Raw genomic sequence first — 22336 nt, 5'->3', positions numbered from 1 at the left:
GGCTTGATGTAAGAAAGAACTTATATCAAGCTTAACTTGCACGTATTCTTGGTGTTCAATTGTTTTTCAGTTGTATCTGACTCTTCATGATCCCCTTTGGGGTTTTCTTGGCAAAAATATTGGAGTGGTTTGCCATTTCCTTCTCTGGCTCATTTTATAGATGAGGAACCTGAGACAAACAGAGTTAAGTGACTTGCCCAGGGTCACACAGCTAGTGAGTGTCTGCAGCCAAATTTGAACTCAGGAAGATGAGTCTCCCTGATTCCAAGCCCAGTGCTCTATTCACTGCACCACCTAGCTGCCCCAACTTGTATGAATAGGGATATGCAAAACTCGAATGGACTGACTTGTGAAGTAGTCAGCTCTTTGTCCTTGGAAGACTAAGTAAAAGCTAGATCAGCACTTTTCAACTACGCTGCAGAGGGGAGGCTTGTTTAGGTCTGGCTTGGACTAGACAGTCTCTTGAGATCCCTCTTCGAGCTCTGAAATTCTGTGATTCTACTTAGGACCTTCTCTTTCACACTTAAATGAGTAACTGTTTCCTAGATAGCCCTCCAGACACTAGGCCAGGGATGTGATACAGCCAGCTCAAAACCAGTTATCTGTTAATTTTCAGTGAGAACATTTACACCTCAGAAATCAACAAATGCTACAAATTAGGGCTTGGTTTATCATTTTGTTGACTGTCTAGATTTAAGAAGTGATGGAACAAAAGTTTGTAATATAGATTAAGCCTAAAAATGCATGTCATGGGTACATTTTTGTAGAGTTGGTTTTTAAATGTTACCTATACATCTCTGCTTCAATCCATAAATATTTATTGAGCACTTTCTTTTTTTCCAGATGCTGTGTGATACAGGATACTCTCTAATGATCCATCCAGAATCCCACTGTCAGACTAATCTTCTGAAAACAAAGCTTTTATCCCATCACTCACTGGGTCAAAAAACTTCAGTGGGTCACTCTTTTCTACTGCATCAAGTCCAAAATCCCTTGCCTGGCTACCAATGCCCTTAAATAAACTGTTTCAGCTCTGGGTACCCAATCTTATTTCTCAGAGGCAATCTCTATTCTAGTTAAGTCAAGTTGATGCCCCTTGTTGCCTTAACGTCATGAAGGGCCTATGGAAGGGCCACAATGACCATGTCTGGACTCCAACATTTGGGCTCCTCTTCCCTGCTCTCCAAGTAAAGGCCTGTGAAGAGGGAGATACCTTCCTCAAAGGACCCAAAAGAGGAAACACTGGAGAGTAGAGGTGAAGAGAGAAGGTTATTGCTGTGCCTTTGCTGACACTGTATGGCACCTCCAACCAAGAATGTCTACCACTGCTCCAAATCCAGATCGTCATTGGAGTTTCTCCACGCCTGTGATGATCCTCACTGAACTCCCTCCTTTCTGAACATCTGCAACACTTACATGAAATTTTGTACTTTATTACATTCTATCTTGTACTGTTCACCTTCATTCTTGGGCTAAACTGATTTGCTTCGTTGGACTATAAGCTCTTTGAGGATAGGCATTGTTTCTTCTATTTCTTTCTTTTCTTTTTGGACGGGCAATTGGGGTTAAGTGACTTGCCCAAGGTCACATAGCTAGTAAGTGTTAAGTGTCTGAGGCTGGATTTGAACTCAGGTCCTCCTGACTCCAGGGCTGGTGCTCTCTATTCACTATACCACCTAGCCGCCTGTTTGTTCTATTTCTTCCACATTCCCTATGGTGCAATATGTATGGCAGGAACACAGTATTACATGATACTGAACCTCTATAAGCTTTTCAGAAGCTTCTGAGGTACCACAGGCTCAGTGGCACCAGAATCATAAAATTTGACAGTTGGAGGGGCCCTCAATGGCTAACTCCCTATCCAGAGAACCATCTCTTGCAAAGGAGAATAAAATATAAAAGGATAAAAGCTTTCAGTATAAATAATCAACAAATCAATCAAGTCTGACAGTAAGTACATGCCACCTTTAACAGTCATCCTGTTCACCTCTCTAAGGAAGGTGGGAAGCACATTTCATCAACTCATCTTAGGGGCCAAGTTTCGTTATTATAATTACATGCCCACAAATATTTGAATACAGCTGCCACGACCCTACTGAATCTCTCTCTTCAGGCTAAGCACGTGTAGTTTATTCAATTGATTTTCAAGCTAAATGAACTCAAAACTTGGGTTCTAATACCAGCGCCATCATTAATTAGCCATTGCAACCTTCACTTCCCATGTAAGCTTCACTTCCCACTTATGTTTTACAAAATGATAGGATTGGACAGATAATATATTTTTAAGTTTTAAAAAAAATTTCATTTTCAGTTACCAATTCTCTCCCTCTCTCCTGTCCCTCCTCTATCCATTGAGAAGGCAAGTAATATGATACCCATGACACAAGTGAAGTCATGAAAAACATATTTTCATATTAGCCATGTTGCAAAAAATAAAGGCAAGAAAAATTGACACTGAAAAAATATGTTTCAATTTGCACTTAGAGTTCATCAGTTCTTTCTCTCTCTCTGGAGAAGGATAATGGACAAGATAATCTTTAAAATTTCTTATACTTCCAACTTTAATTTTCTGTTCTTATTAGGTGGCAGTCTGTAATCACTTGGGTCTATTTTGTGTGTGTGTGACCTGTTTTATGGGACCACATAATTTTACCAGCCTACCAACCTGTCATTTTCCCCATTTGCAACTTCATCATGAAAATGTTTTTTGCTGACAGATAGAGGCACCCAAGGCAGAGTGGACTAAGCAATAGCTGGGAATCAAGAAGACCTACATTCGAATTCTGCCTCTGACACTTTCAAGCTAGATGATTCCTAGAAAATCACTTGTTTCCTTAAGCAGCTTCCTAGGATTTAACACCCCTCCCAGGTGGCAGCTGATACAAGGGAAAGAACATTGGATTTTGAGTCAGGGGCCCTTGACTGAAATGCCACTTCTACTATTCACTGGCTTAGTGATCATGGAGGAGTAACTTCATTCACATCTCTAGGACTTTTATTTCCTCATCTTTAAAATGAACATGTTGGAGCAGATGACCTCTAAGGTCCTTCCATTTCTAAATCTATAATCCTATGACTTTGAGCCAAATTCCAGGCAGGCGAAGATTAACCGCCAGGAAACAAATATACCAGATGAGGCAGTTTGGGTCACACTCATCCGGAAAAGGGAGAAAGAAGGGCAAGGAGAATTCGGGTTGGCTTGGTGCCCTGGCCCCCACCCTGGGTAGCAGTGAATGGGCCTGGTGTTTGCCACTCCGAGAAGCCTATTCATGTTTGTCCACAAGGAGAGTGACTTGGCTCAGCTCAGCATGACCCAAGATACCAACAGTAGAGGAGGGAGGGGGGAAGTCCTCTGGGTACAATAAAGACTGGAAGTCTAAGGAAAAAGCTGACTCCATCTTTTCTTCTCTGCTACTGTTTCCATTCTACCTCTTCCGCTGCAGCCCCCAAGGAGAGGGAGCTATCAAAGGGTCCAGCTCACCAACCTGTTCAAGAAGGCATTCCCAAAAGCATTGAGTTTCCTGAAGGGTTTCTTTGGGTCGACCACCAGTGCATTTCCTGGGATAATTCCTTCCACATCTCCCTGCATCACTGCGATAAATGAATCAGTGGTGGGCTCAGGTCCAATTCTCATGCCTGGGAAGTCCTGTTCCAGTAAATACCTGGCGAAAGGAAAAAGAAGCCTGATTTTTGTATTCTGCACAAGGAACAATTATAGGGGTCCACACATTTCTAAAGTGCTGTGCAAAGGGTACTGTCATCCTCCCAAGCTACCCTGGCTCACAATCTAAATATCATCCTTGACTTCCAAGCTCTCTCACAATCCATATCCAATTAGCTGCCAAGTTCTATTGTTTCTATCTTCACAACATTTCTCATATATGCTTCATTCTCTCCTCTGACCCTGTCTCCAACCAGCAGGACTTGATCACCTCACACGTGGGTTATTGCTTCTTGGTCCACCCACCCTCAACTTTTTCTCTTTTCTAGTTTACCCTTCATTCGGTTGGCAAACTGACATTCCTAAAGTCTAAGTTTGATTATGTCACCACCCTAATCAGTCTTCTTCAAGTATAAAATCTTCTATTTGGTTTTTAAAAGCCTTTAATAACCTAGTCCCTTCCTACTTTTTTTTAATCCACTTGTTACTTTAATAAATATATTACCCTTATATATTAATGTTTTAGACATCATCTAACAGAATGATGCTTCTAAACCAAGGATTCTTAACTATAGTGTGGTCCATGAATACCGAAGGTGTCCAATGATAGATTTAAGGGGGTCCCTTCCTGCATTTCCAGCCTTCTTACTCCTTAGTGTCCTACCCCTTTACTTACTTTGTGAGCTAGTGATATTGGCTTCTTTGCTGTTTCTTGAACAAGGCACTCCATCCTCTGACTAGATATTTTAATTTTCTGTCCACCATTGCATGGAACTCAGTCCCCTCTCATCTCTGCTTCCTAACTTCCCTCGGTTCCTTCAAAATGCCATCTCTTGTAAGAAGTCTCTCCTGATCTCGCGCCTTCCCTCTCTTGGTATCTCCAGTTAACGCACTGCACATCTCCTTTGCTCATGGCTATTTGCATGATGTCTCCTTCTGAGAAGGGACTGTCTTTTGCCTTTCTTTCTATGCCTAGTGCTTAGCGCAGTGTCTGGAATGTAGTAGACACTTAGTAAATGCTTGTTGACCGACTAATTTAAAAAGTGTTCTCCTTTAAATTCCCGTTGGATTATCAAAACAATCTGCAATCCAGGTCATGATCACTATTTTACAGATGAAGAAACTGGATTTCAGAGATAAGTGATTTGCCCAAGGTCACACAGCTAGTAAATAAAATGGAAAATCTGAACCCACATCTTTTCTACCAAGTCTAGTGTTATTTCTTTAATACTACAATGCCAAGAATAATCCCATAAGGAGTTGTTTGTAGGTCATTATTCAGTCTAAACCCATCTAAGATCCATTCACTAAGCACCTACGATATTCCAGGCAATAGAGTTAAAAAAAAATAAAGCACAATGGTACCTGCTTCCAAGGAGATTAAACAGGAGGAATACAGCATATAAAAAGAAAAATAGAGAGGCTAATTTGAGGAAGGAGAGAACACTATCAACCAGAGGGAACAGAAACACTTCCTTAGAATGTACTATTTGGGCTGAAGGAAGCCAGATATTCTAACAGGCAAAGGTCAGGAAGAATGGCATTCCAGGTATAAGGGACAGCCTGTGCATAGGCATGGAGGTGAGAAGATGGAATCTCTTTTATACAGACTAACAAGTAAGTAAGTTTGGCTGGAGTACAGAATATGAGAGGGAGAGTAATTTATAATCAAAGCAGAAAAGAGGGTTGAAGCCAGACTCTGAAGAGCTTTAAATAACATGGTGAAGAGTTTGAATTTTATCTTAAAGCAAAGGTTCTTAACTTTTTGTATATAATGGACTTCCTCTGGCAGTCTAGTGAAGCCTATGGACCTCTTCTAAGTTTTAAATGGATAAAATATATAAGATTACAAAACCAATTATACTGAAACAATTTTTTTTAAGTTCACAGGCGCTGGATTAAGAATCCTTATCCTAGGGACAATACTGTTGCTATGAGGGTCCGAGGTACTATATAGCATGCCATACTTTCCTAGGGGTTATATCTAGGCATATGAAAACATTACAGAGACAGGATACTATAGTAGTTAGAGTGCTGGACTTGGAGTCAAGAAAAGCTCAGTTCAAAACCTTCCTTTGATATTAGCTATGTGGCCTTGGACAAGTCATTTAACTTTTCTAGGCCTCAGTTTCCTCATTGGTAAAATGAGGGTCATAATATCACTCACCTTACAGGGTTGTTATAAGCTCTAATGAGATAATGCTTACAAAATGCTTAGCAAACCTCAAAGTGCTCTATAAATATAAGCTAGCATTACTCAACAAGGATGACAAATAAACTATAATTATACTTTAAAAACAGAAATGATGTCTATAGAGACCTTGCTGCTTTAGCTCAGGCTATTTTCAAGGGAAATATTTGCTGATAACATTAGTTATACTTGCCAGGGCTTGAAGGGAAAGAGAAAAGATGGTGGAATAGTTTGTGTGCTATTTGAATTAGCGAAATAAAGGCACAGGATAGTTTATTGCAGCATCTGAAGTGAAGAAAAGAATAAATCAGTTTTTGAGCATTTATTAAAAGACTAATAACATATTCTCCTCTGCGGTTATCTCTTCATATGTGCTCCCTGGCCATCCATGTTGCTTGTATGTTGCTTTTCCCCAAGGGGGAATTCTAATGGGTCAATTCTTTTCACTGATGTTCTATATATTTTTGTAAGGCTGACTGGGGAAATGTTTAGTTGCTTCTTTTCTTACTATGTTATTTTATTCAATGCCTCTGTTTTCAACTTTAAAAAGATTGGTTTTCTGCCTCTGGGAGGCAGTATGTCATGGTGGACAGTGCGCCACCATTGTAGGCCAGAAGACCTGAGTTTTAAGTCCTACTCTGATACATAATACCTGTACCTGACCCTAGAGAAGCCCCTTAACCCCTTACGGTCCCAGGCAACTCTCTTAAACTATAAGTTACAGGTGAGTTGCAGACACACATCAGTGGACATTTTCCATGCAAAGAAATCCTGTATTGATGAAATCTGTACTACCTTGCCCCATTCCTACTCCACCAAACTCTACCTCTTCCCTCCCCACACAAGCATTGCTCATTCCAAGACACTTCTCCCTCCAGCTCCTTTTGATCAATACTATGCCACTAACCCAAATCCCTTATCTCCAAGTGTTCACAGAAAGAGCTTTTTCCAAGTTGTCAGTGCCATTTGAAGGTTTGGTCTATGTGGGCATGAGCTTCCCTAACAACTATTTTGAGGGTCTAAGTAGGAAATATGTTTTGCATGATTGCATATGTATAACCTATATCAAATTGTTTGCCATCTCAGGGAGGGGAAAGATGAAAGGAGGGAGAGAATTTGGAACTCAAAATTTTAAAAAATGGATGTTAAGAATTGTTTTTACAAGTAATTGGGAAAAATAAAATATTATATATGTACATATATATGTGCATATATATTTATATATATATAAATTTGAGAGGATCATGACCATCATATCTAAGGCCCTTAATGCTGTGCTAACTGTCCCCCCATCTTTCCAGTTTAAGTAACTCAAAGAAATGAGATGTTTAACCCCAAAAATATATTTACAGTGTAGGTAGGCCTTAGAAGGAGTATGGGTAAGGGAGAAGGATAATGAAAGAGTTAAGAAGCTAAAAGCAAGCAAGGAGAAAGAGGGAAAAAAACAAGCAAGTTTTTTTGCTACCATCTTGCACCAGGGAGTTGGCAGCAAAGAAGTCTTAATAGACATTTGCCAGCCTTCACTGAGAAACTGATGCCGTGGAGTCACAGAGCTGGCAAGAAGGTAAAAAAAATAGTCTATAAATAAAACTATATCTTAAAAAAAAATACACAAAACAACAAAACAGAACTGCAGACAACAGAGCAACTTTGCTGCTATCTTTTTAAATGTACTATACATGTGTATGTATATATATATGAATATACATACACAATATATATTTATTTAGATACTTCTTAAGAAACAAACCTTATGTAATAGAATTTCACAATTTTCATACATTCCTCTTTTTTATTCTTTGCATATTGAAGTGCTTGAATTTGCTAATGATTGTTAGGTTTACAATTTTAAAGAAAAAAAAAAGGAAAAATCTGGACCCAGCCTTTAAATGGCTTTGGGGATTTATCCACATCTTCTGGACTAGTGACTGTTCAGTCATGTTCCATCAAGGGCGAGTCATCTCCAAAGTACACCTGGGCCCTTTGTTTCAGGAGTTTCTCACACACAAGGCCTCCACCTATAATTAGGGTTAAAAAAAAAAAAAACCAGACAAACAAAAAGCAGCCACACAAGTGAGAAGCATGCAAGCTCTTGTGATAAAATGGTAACCAAATTTTGGCTGTCTGGTAACCCCACCTACAACGGTCTTAGGGACTGTCCCTGATATATAAAAAGAGAAGCAATTCGTGGGGACAGGAAATTTAAAAACAAAATTTGTTATATGTGATAGATATAAGACTTAGCCCTTTAGCAGCTTGAAATGTGTCAGGCCTGAGAAATTCAACTGCTCTCCTGCTGTGTACAGAATCTTGCCTGCAGCTGGAGGGTTGGTCTCTCACACACAAAGGAGAGGCCAGAAGAAGGAAGGAACTTGACTTTAAAATCACAGAATGGTGGCAGTGTCATGGACTTTCAGAGGTGATCTAGCCTTGACCCCTGCATTCTGCAGAAGAGAGAACTGGGGTCTCAAGCTATGAAGTGATTCGCACAGATCAGAGAGCAGCACATGGCACAGGGCTGGAAGTACCTAAACTTCCAGACTCTCGTGCCAGGGGCTCTCCAGGATAGACCACAAAGCTCCCACCTTCTGAATTTGAGGACAGCAAACAACATGAAATAATGATCTTTCTTTGTCCCCCTCTTCCCAGTAAAATAAACCACACATGACTAGGGAACAGTGATGATTCACACCTGCACCAACTCTGGAGTTTCCACTGGCTCAGAGTATTATAAGGTCAAAGAAATTTATTTGCATAAAGGTTGCCCAGCAGTTTCAGTTGGGTTGCCATGGGCTGCCTTCCCCAAAGATGAGAAACACAGAAGAGGAAGTCCCTGGGGAAACTAGGTCTCCACAAGGAAGAGGCATGGGTAGTCTTGATCCCAAGAAAAATCAAGGCCTACACACTGGTCCTGAACAAATCCAAACTCTCCTGGCCTGTACCTCCAATGCCTTGGACAGCCCCGCTGGGATCATCTCCCTAGGATCCCAGCCTAAGCAAACAAACACTGCTTGGAGCCAAGATTTCCTCTGGTAATGGGACTGCTATTAGGGCAAGCACTAAGGTCCTGAACACAAAAATAAAAACACCTTCCAAGGATTTTTCTTTTCACTATTCAATAGTCATTCAACATGTATTTATTAAACCTATTGTGCAGAGAAAACAGATAAATTATAGGGGAGAAGCTACATGGTTTAGAGATCTAATAAGACAGTTTTCAGTGAGCCTATAGCCCAGTAAGCTTTTCAAAAATAAAATCAGAAAAACATAGTAATTTCTCCTTTTACCTGCCTCCTTAAACTCTGACCCATTGATTCTAAGTTCTGTCCTAAGTAATAATACAGAATAAATCCAGTTTATCTTCTCCATTGCCACTGACATCCATACGATCCACAGTGATCACATTCATTTTCTCAATGAACTCTCACCACAGCCATGAAGGATAAGGCAGAACAAACCCACAATGTTTTCCTTTTGTACTTGAGGAAACTGAGGCAGGGGCTTATTCACATCTCCATGGCTAGTCAGGGTCAGAAGTGGCTCCTGCACTACCCTGCCTTCCAGACCCGGTAGAACTCTATTGACCTACTGATATGTGGACTCCCCTTTCAGTCATTGAACACTGTATGCAGGACTCAAGGCCTTGACATTTATTCTGCTGTCCTATTTGCTGAAGAGCAAGTGAAAAGTTTAAAGACACAGACAGACAGAGAGGCAGACACAGACATACACACACACACACACACACACACACACACGGGGTGGGGTGGGGTAATCGGGAGGAGGGGTTGACCCTGGTTTGCATCACATTTACCCTGGCATTGTACCTACTCCCTAGGAGTTACACCCTAAAGCTCTCTCTCCCTCCTGTAGCCAGGAGCTCCAGTCACCTGTGAAGAAGTCACTGAAGGGCACCATGGTGGGTGCGGGTGGGGTAGGGCCCACATGGCAGCCCAGGTGAAAACAAGAACCAGGCTGAACTCTGTATGCAAAGGGGGCAGAAATGCCAAACGAGGAATGTTATTCCTAAAGGATACTGTCAAGGGACTGGAGGTCTGGAGAGAGCTAGGTCATAGTTTGGAGAAAACAGGGCCATATAAACTGTGCCATCTCCGTGCATCTGTGGCCCATCATTTCACATCTCTCCTTAACAATGGAACAGGGAGGCCTAATGCTAAAAGGAGAGATACTGGCTTGTTTGTCCAGACCCAGAGAATGTTTCTAGGAGCTCAGGAATCATCCAGACAAATCATCCCCATTGAAGTACATTATGGGAGTGCACACGTACAACTGAAAACTCCCCCTTTGCATGGAGAGCCTCAACTCATCTGTAACCTGTGGTCTTGGTTGTCTAGAAAACTAGAAGATGCAGTGACTAGTCTGCAGCCACATAGACAGTATGGACCAGAGAAAGGGCTTGGACCCAAACTTTTCTGGAGGGTAAAACCGGTCCTTTATCAACCAAATCTGGCCACCTTATATTTTAGAAGTAAATTGTGGGGAGGGGCAGCTAGGTGGATAGAGCACCAGTTCTGGAGTCAAGAGGACCTCAGCTCAAATCCGGCTTCAGATACGTACTAGATGTGTGACCCTGGGCAAGTCACTGAATCTCAATTGCACTCCTACCCCCCTCACTTCCCAAAGAAGTACATTGGGGCCTTTGGGAAGTTCTGTTCCCCTTTAGGCTATGGGGGCATTTTGGGGCAAAAAAAGAAAGCACATTCAACAAATACAAAGAAATTAAGATATTGCAGTAAGAACTGAGCAAGAATTAGATAAGGGTGTGTGAGAAACGTTTATGTTCTGAGTTCTAATCCTGCCTCAGAACCTTAATATCTGTGTACTGAATATAAATAGCCTAAGACTCAGTTGTTTTTCAAATCTGTAAAATGGGGACCATAGTATCTGGTGATGCCTGGGAGGAGAGGGCAGGAAGGGAGGTCCTATTAAAGGCATTTTGATGTATGGTAGGTAGGGAACTGGAGTTACAGTCAGACCTGGGTTCAAACATTTACTAGTGTGATTCTGGATTAGTGGTTTCATCTGTCTGGTCCTCAGTTTCCTCATCTATAAAATAAGGGAATGGAATGGATAACCTTAAAGGTCCCTTCTCACTCTAAATCTGTGATCCTGTGAATTAGTCTGAGAATAACAGTTCAGTGGTAGCTAAAGATGGAGGGGAGGGAGAAGTCAAACCCTGAAGAACATAGTTTTGCACCAGCCCAAGAATTTTTGGCCCTAAACTGAGGGAAGACAAGCATCAGTGATTAAGTTTCTGTCTTCACACCAACTTCTCAATTGTAGTTCCTGATAGACAGACCATGTATTCTGCTGATTAGCAAATAATGCATTTTCCCAGTTTTCTATCTAGATAGACCAAACATCAAGGAACACTGGAGGATAAGACACAAGGGTCACCTGGTATTCTGTGTCAGCCCACCTTGCTGGGCACAAGTGAAAACTAAATCCTGGGAGCACTGAAATCTGAGGAAACTGAAGATCCCAGTGGAGTCCCTGTTAACAGGTCCTGGGGGCACCACGCTGGAGCAGAGTAGACAAGGCCAGGCTAGGGGAAGGCACAGGGCAGCTGGTAGACCTTGCAAGCCTAGAACAAAGGTCCTACTGTGCCTAGAGCCAAACGCACAAAAGGAAAACCTACTGAGAAGCTTGACACACTGCATCTTTATGGGAAAAGATAAAAATCGCCTCTGTTGGGGGACAAAAACATTCCCACAGACATGTAAAGAAAAGAAGAGTGGATTTGTAGTTGGGTAGGTCCATCCAAGTAGAAGACGGCCATCTCTGTCTATCCCCCAAACTCCCAACAGGCCAAACCCTGGAGTCAACTTGATTCCCAGGGGTCCAAGGCCCAAGAAGTAGAACAGGCAATCAGTGGTCAGAAGACCACAGAACTAGGTCTGGAAGGGGCCTCTGAAGCCATCTAATGCAATCCATGATTTTTATTTATTTTATTTTTTTGGGTTCTGGAGCCTGGGTCTCCATAGCTCACCTAGGCTGGAACCACATTTCTGACCTGGACTGGTTCACCCCTCCTTAGGCAGCTTGGTGGTCCTACATTACAAGGAACTTACCATCCTGATGCCAGACTTAGCATGGACATCCAATTCACTTTTGCTCTCCTATAGCTCAGAACTCCCAAGCTCAAGAGATCTATCAGCCTCGGTCTCCCCAGTAGCAGGAGATTACAAGTATGCACCACCAAGCTTGGCCTCTTCATTTTAGATACAAGGAAAATGGTGGTAAAGTAATTTTCCCAAGGTTCCACAGACAGTAATAATCAAAGGCTGTATTTGCACTCATTTCCTGACTCTAGAACCAATAATCTCCCCACGTTATACCACACTGTTGATGGGACACTTGGGCCCCAGCCCTAAGATCATGTCTCTGGAAGCCTCCCAATTTCTCAATATAGAGGTTTGGGGGTGCTGGGACTCCAAGAATGACAAGGCAGAGTTACTTACAATGAATTCGCACATTCAAACCTCTTAGTCAAGTGGCAAAAAGTTTATTGTAATGCTTTAGCTAAAGCAGGCAAGGGTGCTTATGAAACCTGAGAGAGACTAAGAATGGTGCTGGGGCTTAAAAGAAGCATGGGAAAGGAATACCAGGGATACTAATTAGGAAAAATCTAGGGGTCTATGTGTCTTTGGAAGCTATGGATGGGAATGTATAAGGAGTATACCAGACATTGAAGGAATTGTCAGAAGCATGGACCTTGGGGATCTGGCAGGAGCGAGAGTCCTTGGGTCAGCCAGGGACAAAAATTCTTGGGCCAGGCACCCCTCTGTCTGTTCTGATAAGAGAATGTGTTCTGCGACAAGAAAAAATTTTCTCTCACAGAACAGGAGCCTACTGAGAAACTGGGAGGCTTCCAGAGACATGATCTTAGGACTGGGGCCTGAGCACCCCATCATAGCCACTAAAATTCAGCGGATAGCAAGCTGACCTAATCAATACAGCACATTTGCTAAGAGGTCTGGCTCCACCATTCACCTCTTGTAAAACCTGGAAAAATAATTTATTTTCTCCCATTTATAAAATGGGAACAATACCCTATGCAATTAAATGAGGTGTGCTGGGCAATTCTGGCAAACAGGTGACTACTGTGCTTTTCAAACACAGGCCAGCACTCAATCCCCTTCTCCTCTTCTAACTCTGTGAACTCCATACCATTTCCCCAGAACTACAAGTCTCCCTTCATCATTTCTGGGGGACAGGACCTTGGCAGGGGAAGAAGTATTAATAGCCATAATAACAGAAGCTTTGCAAAGCACAAATACATACCCATATATTTAAGCTATATATACATGCATACATATATATACACATATATACATAATTTAATTTATATATTTTAAGCTATATACACAAAGAATATCATGAAGAATATAGGAAGATGGAGAAATGCCTGCATAGCTACTTTTCTCTAACAACTATGCGGGTACATTATTTTAAGAAGAAATAAACTCCATCAGATTCCCATTGCTCAGTGGCAAGGATATTGGTATATAGATAAATATATACATATTTAAGGTAAATGTTTGCATGCGCGCACACACACACACACAGAGGGTTGGAACAGTGAAATTTATCCTCAGTCACACAGACAATAAAATGTAGAAGCAGGACTAGAACCCAGGTCTTTCTTGACTCTTTACCAATAGTAGAGAACAGTACTCTCTAGTGCTTATTGCACTAAACCATGCTATTTCTCAGCTGTATTATGGATGAAATAAATTCTCCCACCTTGACACAAACCTGTAGTGGGGCCTTTCCCAGTGGAGTCACAACAATACAAAATAGTCCAGCTACATGTCCAAGAACCAAGTAGCTCATCCTTGCTTTACTGTCAATGGATTGAATGCTTTTCATACTTCCATTCCCTGAGAGTCCTCAGGGCACTAGTTCTCAGGACAGAATTCCCATGCTAAGTCTGAACTAGTAACCAAAAAGAAGCCATCATTGATTAATGCCCCTGCTCTAAGGACTTGTGCTTCTTTGTATTCTAGGCAGGACCCAAGAGGTTGAGGAGAGTGTACAGGATGACTGTCCATGAACCAACATCCAAGCCCCACTCTGCAGCTTTGGCAGGCCTGGGACCTAGAAAAGAAGTCACACCAAGTCAGGGGGAGAAGGTACATGGGGTCTGAAAGCCTAAGGGAAGAAAGACAGCTCAGAAGGGATCTGTAAGGATATTCTTGGGTCCAACCCAAATTTTTTTCACCTTTGTCCCTTCTTATAGTTCATTAGAGAAACAGCTTTTCCGGTGAAATAATGTGGAGGGAAAGGGGGAACAAAGTGGGCATAGTAGTAGAAAATTGTGTTATACTCCAATGATGAGTCATCACTGAGAATGATACAAAGAATATCATGAAGAATTAATAGAGGAAGATGGAGAGAAGCCTGCATAGCTACTTTTCTCTAATAGCTATGTGGGTACATTATTTAAAAATAAATAAACTCCATCAGCTTCTTAATGCCCAATGGCAAGGATAGTGGTACAGATGGAACATATGACATACGGGATTTGGAACTGATCTCAACCTGGGGCAGCACTGGCAGCCTAACTTGTGACATTGAGCACTTGCCAATCTGGTCCCCCACACCCAACGTCTCAGGGCCCTGAAGTCTAGCAATGCTGCCCTGTGGGTATCTACACGGGTACTGTAAGCGTATGCTCATCTCCTAAGAAATGGCCCTCAGCAACATCCACCTCCAAGGCAAACAGGAACCAAGGAGAAAATAATGCAGGACAATCTGGGGATAGGCAGAAACCCCAAGAGATAAGGACTCATGGCTGAGTATCTGGAGAAGAAAGGCTTAGAGACTGCTGGTGTATGAGTGATTCTGAACTAGTATACTAGCGGCAGGCTGCACTAGCAGAGAACAGAGGCTGGGCCAATTTGTTGTTTATTTTATTACTTGGGTGGCTGGGCTTTGGGCCAGGGAAGTTATTTCAGGCAGAGACCACAGCTTGTTAATTAATTATTAGAAGAATGTTCTTATCTGCATGTACTTCCTCAGGCAGGCAATAGACCTAGTGGCAAAAGCATATGATTACAGGCAGACACTTAGAGAGCAAGCCACTGAACAAGGGAATAGGGGAAGAAGAGGCAAGTCCTCGGTGCCTAGATACAGGCTTCCTCCCAGGTTGGCTGGGCATTCTGGTACCAGGCTAAGCACCTGACTGAGAGAAATCCTGTGTAACAGGAGATGCTGAGATAGGGGAAAGAACAGGAAGACAGCTGGGTTCCTGGGCCACTAGCTTCCCCAGGAGAAGGAAGTTTTGGCAGGGGTGAGACGCTCTGAACAATGACACAGTAAAGTCTTGTATTGCCTCCCCAGGCCACAGACACCACTGGGCTGGCAGCATCTCTGATGTATACTGCAGCTCTCTCCACAGAAGGCCAGTACCTACATAAGAGAAGGGGTCTTGAACCACTTTTGCGTAATGGATTTCCATTGGCAGCATGGTGAAGCTTATGGAACTTTCTTCAAAGAATGTTTTTAAATGCATAACATAAAATACATAAGAAAACAAAGAAAACAAATTATATTGCAATAGTTATAAAATTTTTAAAAAACCAGCCTCATAGACACCAGGCTAATAACTGCCGTATTAGAGTTTAATTTTTAATCCCACTAGTGTTAAAAATGAGAATTTAGCCTAACTTTGAAAGTGGGGAGGAGAAGGGTCTCTGTTCTGTCCTTCCCTTGCCTTGGACCAAGAAGAATTTGTGATGGCCATCTTCTCTAGATCCAGTGCCATAGCCAGAGATGACTCAGGCAGCTAGCTAGGGGAGGAGGGAATATTTAATGTGGAAATTTTTCATAGTACAAAAGCACTCAGACCACTTCTCTCTGATTCTCTTAGTCTCTTTCAGATGCTGCCCTTGAGTTTCATTGGCTTCTCACCCCTCCAGACATCTCTCAGGAACTGGCACTTTAAATGAGGGTGTAAGCCTGACCTTAAGGTGAAAGGTCATAGAGAAGCTGCTGGACCAGAAACCCAGTTGTCTTCCTGCCCCTTCCCCTTGGGCACGGACTCAGACTGCTCTGAAACACAGTTGGGAGAAAACAAACACTGCATTCCACAAACCTCAAAGGGCAAGAGCTGGTCTGCTCCTATTACCCAAGCACCCTTTCTTGTCATACTTCTTCTAGAACAGTCATACTCCTCTGAGCCTAATGTTGGCAATAGTAATTAATAATAATAATAATTCATTTATACAATACTTTAAGATCCACAGAACTCTTTATATGCATTATCTCATTGGAGCCAGTAACCCTATGAGATAGGTCCTACAGATATTATTATATCTCCACTTTACAGTAAGAAATTAAATGGATGAGAAAGGCAGTATGGTATAGTGGATAGAGTGCTGGACTTCGAAACAAATCCAGCTTCAGACATATACTAGTCGTGAGGCCTCAGTTTATTCACCTGCAAAATGGAAATAATAACAATAGCACCAACTTTACATAGTTTTTGAAAGGTTCAAATGATACAACATTGACAGTGTTATGTAAACCTTAAAATGCCTTAAAAATGTGAGCTATAGTTATTATTAAAGTGACTTTCCCATGGACCAAGTTGATGTTCACCACAATTCCAATGGGCTTCATGAATCATGAGCATTTTTTTTATTCCCACATGATCTGGTATCTCTAATTCTGAGCTAGACCTGTCCCAAAAGTTAGGAGTTATGAGCACCTTCAGAGACAACTGGTACCATATTCAGACTGATGTTCTTATCCTTAATTCATAAATGTATTTATTCAGTAGCTCCTTGGACTAAAACTTGGAAACCCAGCCATAGAGATTACTGGACTAGTATAGGGGAAGAATCAAGAACAATTATTTATTAAGCAACTACTATATGCCAGACATTGTTCTCAGCACTTTCCAAATATTATCTCATTTGAGGGAGGGAAGGGAATAAGCATTCATATGGTACCTACTATGTGCCAAACACTGTTATATGGTACCTACTATGTGCCAAACACCGTTAAACCCTTTACAAATATTATCTCATTTGATCCTCACAACAATCCTTCAAGGTAGGTTGATGCTAAACCCTTTACAAACACTAACTCAACTGATCGTCACACCAATTCTTTGAGATAAGTGCTATTATCATCCCCATTTTACAGTTGAGGAAAGTGATGCAGAAGTTAAGTGCCTTTCTCAGGGACAGAAACACACACATAGACACAGACAGACAGACACACCTGTCTATAAGATTCTAATCGAAAGCTGAGATCTTTTCCACGGTCACCCTAAAAAGATGGTTTATCCAGTCTCTCTCTGGATATCCCCAGTGAATGGAAAGCTTAAAATCTCATATTTATCAGCTCTGGTTAGAAAATTTCTTCATGGGGCGGCTAGGTGGCTCAGTGAATAGAGCACCAGCTCTGGAGTCAGGAAGACCTGATTTCAAATGCAGCCTCAGACACTTAACACAAAACTAGATGTGTGACCTTGGGCAAGTCACTTGACCCCAATTACTCTACCTTCCCACCTCCCAAAAGAGCAAAAGAAAAGAAAAGAAAAGAAAATTTCTTCATGAATGAAACCAAAATTTTCCTCCTTGTCAGTTTTACCCATTGGTCCTACTTCTAGCCCCATGGAGTCATATAAAAAAAAGTCAACTTCTTTTTTCACAAGTCAGCTTTTTTTTAAGCTGACATTTAAATCTTTTAAATAAAAAGATTCTTTTATTGAAAATTTATATGTGATTCAGTATTGCAATAAATAAACAGATAACCATTTCACACACACAAAAATGATAAAGCTATACTAGAAAAGAAAAACATTAAAGGGGGGAACTACATACAGTGGCATGGCAGACTTCCTATAGATACAGAATAAATATTAACAGCCTTTTTGAGCCAATAAGACTATAAGACAGCTCTTACCATATTTGGAGGTATCTATTGTTATTTCTTGGTCTTTCTATTTTTCAGACTAAATCTCTCCCATCCTATAACTATCCTGGTAGCTGCCCATACCCCCTACTACCTCCTTGACAAAACTGAGTTGCCTGATGTCCTCCTTAAAGAGTGGCTCCCACACTTGAAAACACAATATAATAATTTCTAGAGTCAGGTAGTATCGCTTGAACTGTGGCAAGGCACCAAGCTAAAACCCTGCAGGAGGAGCAAGGAAGCTCAAATCTTTTGCTATCATCATTTATGCTATGACACAATAAATAAAAAAAAAAAATCTGAATGCAAGGCTTACTAAATAATTCAATAGAAAAATTTGCAAAATGCCTACTACTTAGAATACAAAGGTTTTTTTTGCTTTTTGGAGGGGTCAAGGTAGGGCAATTGAAGTTAAGTGACTTGCTCAAGGTCACACAGCTAGTTTTGTGTTAAGTATCTGTGTCTGGATTTGAACTCAGGTCCTCCTGACTCCAGGACTGGTGCTCTATTCACTACACCACCTAGCCTCCCTGAATACAAAGATTTTTAAATATAACATAGTAACTACCCTCAAGAAGCTTACATTCTTCGGAGGGGAAAGGGGCCAGGTGAGTATTTTCTTGACAATGACCCTGTGAGGGAGGTGACAGAAACACTATTGTCACCATTTTATGGAGGAGCAAACTGTAACACAGAGACTCTAAGGAAGTTACTGCAGCTAATAGGTGCCAGATCACGGTTCAAGGCCAGCGCTATTTCTGCTATCCCAAATTTTATAATTGGAATGGAGTATGGAGGACATCCTAATTCACAACATCTCCTAACAACACAAAGCATATACTCTTCTGGGATCAGCCTTCAAGGCAAGCTGATAGACACGCTGACCCTGTGAAGCCCCCTACAGACCAAGCATTCCATAATTCCAAGGAATGAATGGTCTTCTCTCAAGGTGATAAGCATCTCCTAATATTCTTACTCACATTGGCCCAAGCATCAGGAGCTCAGAGTTACAATCCTGGGTTGGCCAAGAACTGTCACCTTAAGATAGTCATTTCTCCCTCTGGGTTTTTGTCTCCTCATCTATAAAACAAAGGGATTGGGATGATGACTAAAGAATCTTTCAGCACTCCTAAATCAATAAAGACCAAGTTCAAGGAAAGGTAGAGGAAAATCTGCCATTTCCCCCATGTTAGACCAAAGACTAACATTTTGGGATGCAAAGGAGACCACAGAAACCAGAATTAATAACCAGTACTTAAAAGTTTGTTTGCATCATCACAGAGGGGCAAATGGTAGGGTACATGGTTGGACAAGAGTCAGCAAGCCCTGGGTTTACATCCAATCTCTGATACTTCCTAGCAGGGTAACCACGGGCAAGTCAGTTGAGCATCTGAGCCTTTGCTTCTAAAATGGGACTAATATCAATTGCAGTAATCTACAGTTAGGAGGATCAGTACTATTGTGAGAATCAAATGAGATTATGTATGTGACATGCTTTGCAAATAATAGCTAATATTTATATAGGACTTATTATGTACTGTGCTCAGCATTTTACCATTATTATTTCATTTGATCCTCACAACCACCCTATGGATAGGTGCTATTATTACAACTATTTTAGAGATGAGGTAACTGAGGCAAATAGAGGTTAAGTGACTTGCTCAGGATCACACAGCCAGTAAGTGTCTGAGGCTGGATTTGAATGTAGGCCTTCCTAACTCCAGGCCCAAAGCTCTATCCACTGGACCACCAAAATTAAATGCCTTATCCTCCATGTTCTTTCTCTATGACTACACTTCATCATCATTGTCTTAGCACACTAGTTACAAGGTTTTGAAGGTCCTCTACCATGTAGCAAGTCACGTGATGATTTATCCATGTTTGCCTACTTCTTCCTGATCACTTTTGGTACTACAAACCAAAAAAAATGAAAATACACACAATTTTCCCCAGGATTTTGTTTTCGGAGAGAGCAGAATTTTTGTCTTGGGAAAGTGCCTAGAATGTTGAGGTTGCCAGTGCTTCCAAAAAGAGGACCTACGTGGAAGTCCCCACCATCTCCACTACCCAGAGGCAACAAGGAACAAAGCCTCCCTACAACTCACATAACCACACAGCTACATGGGATATGATCCTGGAAGTAATTTCTATCAAAGCTTTCTGGGTCAAAATGATGCATAAGGAGGCTATCCCCAGAGATGCCAAAAGAGGCTCTTTTCCCAACCCAAATGCAACTATCTAACCCTTCCACAAGCCACAGTTGCAGCTGCTGTCCCCAACCCACCCTGGCCCCAGCAAGTTTAACTTAACTTGTAGCTATAATTCCAATACATGAAGTAGTGTGGCTCTCCAATGGCCTGTCTTGAGGCACTGGCTGAGTTCAGAAATGGCAATGAAAGGATATCAAGTTTTTGATGGCTGGCCTGGAATGGTAGTTACATTAGGGTCCTACCCAGTTTACTGGGAACAAGGAGGTAGAAGAGCAAAGCCATGTGTGCCTCAGTGGACTCAGAAATATCCGGGAAACTTTGGAGCTATGGAAACCTAACCACAGCTTTCCTTTGTCATATCCTTCATATATCATGCTCTCTGGGTGTTAGTCCCATCATTTATAAGGGAATAATATGGCCAATTAATTCCCACCACCACCCCCAATCCCCTTACAAAGGGTTATGCAAAAGAATAGTTAATTCAATGGACACCCAGCGTTAAATATTGAAGAGTGGAATGAGGTGGTGGACTGGTGACTGAGGAACTTTCCAAATACCCACTCTGACACTATTTGTGTGACCTTGAACAAATCACAACCTCTCTGGGACTCAGTTTCCTCATCTTAAAAAAACAAACATTTATTAATCACCCAACTATATGAACATAAAATGATGGGGACTGGCCTAGATAACCGTTCTAAATCTATGATCCTAATTTCTTCTGAGCCCCAAATTGTCTAAAAATATCTCAGGATGTTTCCAGGCTTTGAGTGTGTGTGGCCATTCTAGGGAGGTGGAGGTGGGGCTCCGGGAGATAGACTGGCCCAAGGTTTTGACACACTCAGACCTAAGTACAGGGTGATGGAAATAGACCGTAAGTTCTCTCACCTGATGAAGGTTGTCTTCCCGGTGGAATACTGCCCCACGAGGAGGACCATGGGTTTATTGTCAAAGTCTGCATCTTCCAGGGCAGGAGAGTGAAACTCGTGAAACCTGTAATGCTCTTCCAAAGGAAGCAGCTTGGTCTTGTAGAGTTTCTTGAGCCCCTCACTCACAGTCTGGAACACCTCCGGGTCCTTCCGTCTTCGGTCATCATGACCAAGCCAACTGAACATCTCGGCTGAGGGTGTCCCAGCAGTCTAAAGCTATTCTACGGCCTCTCCCAGGTGCCTTTTTTCTCTCTTCTAGTCTTAGAGACAGGAAGAGAGCACCTGCCCAGCCCCCAACTCTCCCAGATCTGTTCTTTCTATACGGGGAGGTTGCTAGCAAAAGTTGGTCTAATTTATTTTAAAATTATGATGGTGAGAAGAAAAAAAACTACACTTCCACCCCACAGGCAGGAACACCCCTGGGTTCCTACACACACGCACACTGACACCTTTTATTTCACTGTGCGTTGTGGTTCACCATTATCCTATCTAATGCACAGGCAAAAGACACTGGCTACAGACAGACCTATCTGCTCCTTTACCAAGCAATCTGGAATATGCTCTCCCCTTCTCCAGAGTGCAATCCCTGTGCCTTCTTCATCCAGCTAGAGAAACTGCGTGGGGAGGAAGGTGGAGAATCTGCGACCTGAAGGACCGAAGTGCTATTTAGTCTTAGCAATAAAAGTCATATCTGCAATTAAAATGTCAAATAAGCTCCTTCCCCTTCCACCTCCCCCCGCCGCCGCCCGTACAGTGGGCTCGGGCTGAAGCTGCAATGAAGCGCTGAGTTAGAATTCACCCCCGCCCCGTTTCTCAGTGCGCCTCGCAGATAGATGCCCGGGGAGTGGCGCGTGCCCCGCTGTGCCCAGGAGACGGCTCAGTCCAGGTCGCAACAGGAGGAGTCCCGGGTGCAGCCGGCTCCGGCTCTGCTCAGCTCAGCGCCTGCGGACAGCTCGGCGGCGGCTGCAGCAAGCGCGGCGGCATGCCCCAGCCTGTGCGGCTGGGTTTAAATGCCAGCCCTGCAGGAAACCGCCGAGCATAGGAAGTGCCGACTACTGGCAAGCGACTCGTGCTGTCCTGGGCGAGGTGAAGCAGCGCAGGGAGCCGCCATGCTTGTGGGCAGGGCCAGGGAAGGGGGATGGGGAGCTCTCCTGGCGTTTCATACAGTACCAGCGGCAGCATCAGCAGTATGGGATGCACTAGCCTGGGAATGCTGCAGCAGCTGCTGCCTCTGCAGCCCAGGTGGGGGTGCGGGGGCACAGCGCCTCCTTGGGACAGGGCCGGACGCGGACGCTGCTAAGGATGACCGGAACTGACCAGTTCTCCTCCCTTGCAGCGGCCGCACCACCGAGGGCTGAATTTAAACTGTTCTGAAAATAGTCTCTTGTGAACTTTG

General features: G+C 42.5%; 1 protein-coding gene across 1 annotated transcript in view; it reads right to left on the bottom strand.

Annotated features, from left to right (window-relative positions):
* EHD3 (EH domain containing 3) overlaps positions 1 to 21985 on the bottom strand; it is a 32797-nt gene extending 10812 nt beyond the window's left edge. Inside the window, exons 1-2 of the mRNA XM_069072143.1 lie at positions 20900 to 21985; positions 3486 to 3662 (exon numbers count right to left, since the gene is read on the bottom strand). Coding sequence (XP_068928244.1) covers positions 3486 to 3662; positions 20900 to 21126 — 404 coding nt within the window. The 5' untranslated portion in view covers positions 21127 to 21985. The remainder of the gene's footprint in view (positions 1 to 3485; positions 3663 to 20899) is intronic.
* Positions 21986 to 22336: the final 351 nt, after the last annotated feature.

Source organism: Petaurus breviceps, unplaced genomic scaffold, assembly GCF_028583685.1.
Source record: "Petaurus breviceps papuanus isolate PSGF00001 unplaced genomic scaffold, PetGlider_PUasm1.0 90845, whole genome shotgun sequence".
In the NCBI taxonomy this organism is placed as follows: domain Eukaryota; kingdom Metazoa; phylum Chordata; class Mammalia; order Diprotodontia; family Petauridae; genus Petaurus; species Petaurus breviceps.
This window is presented reverse-complemented; position numbering and strand designations above follow the sequence as displayed.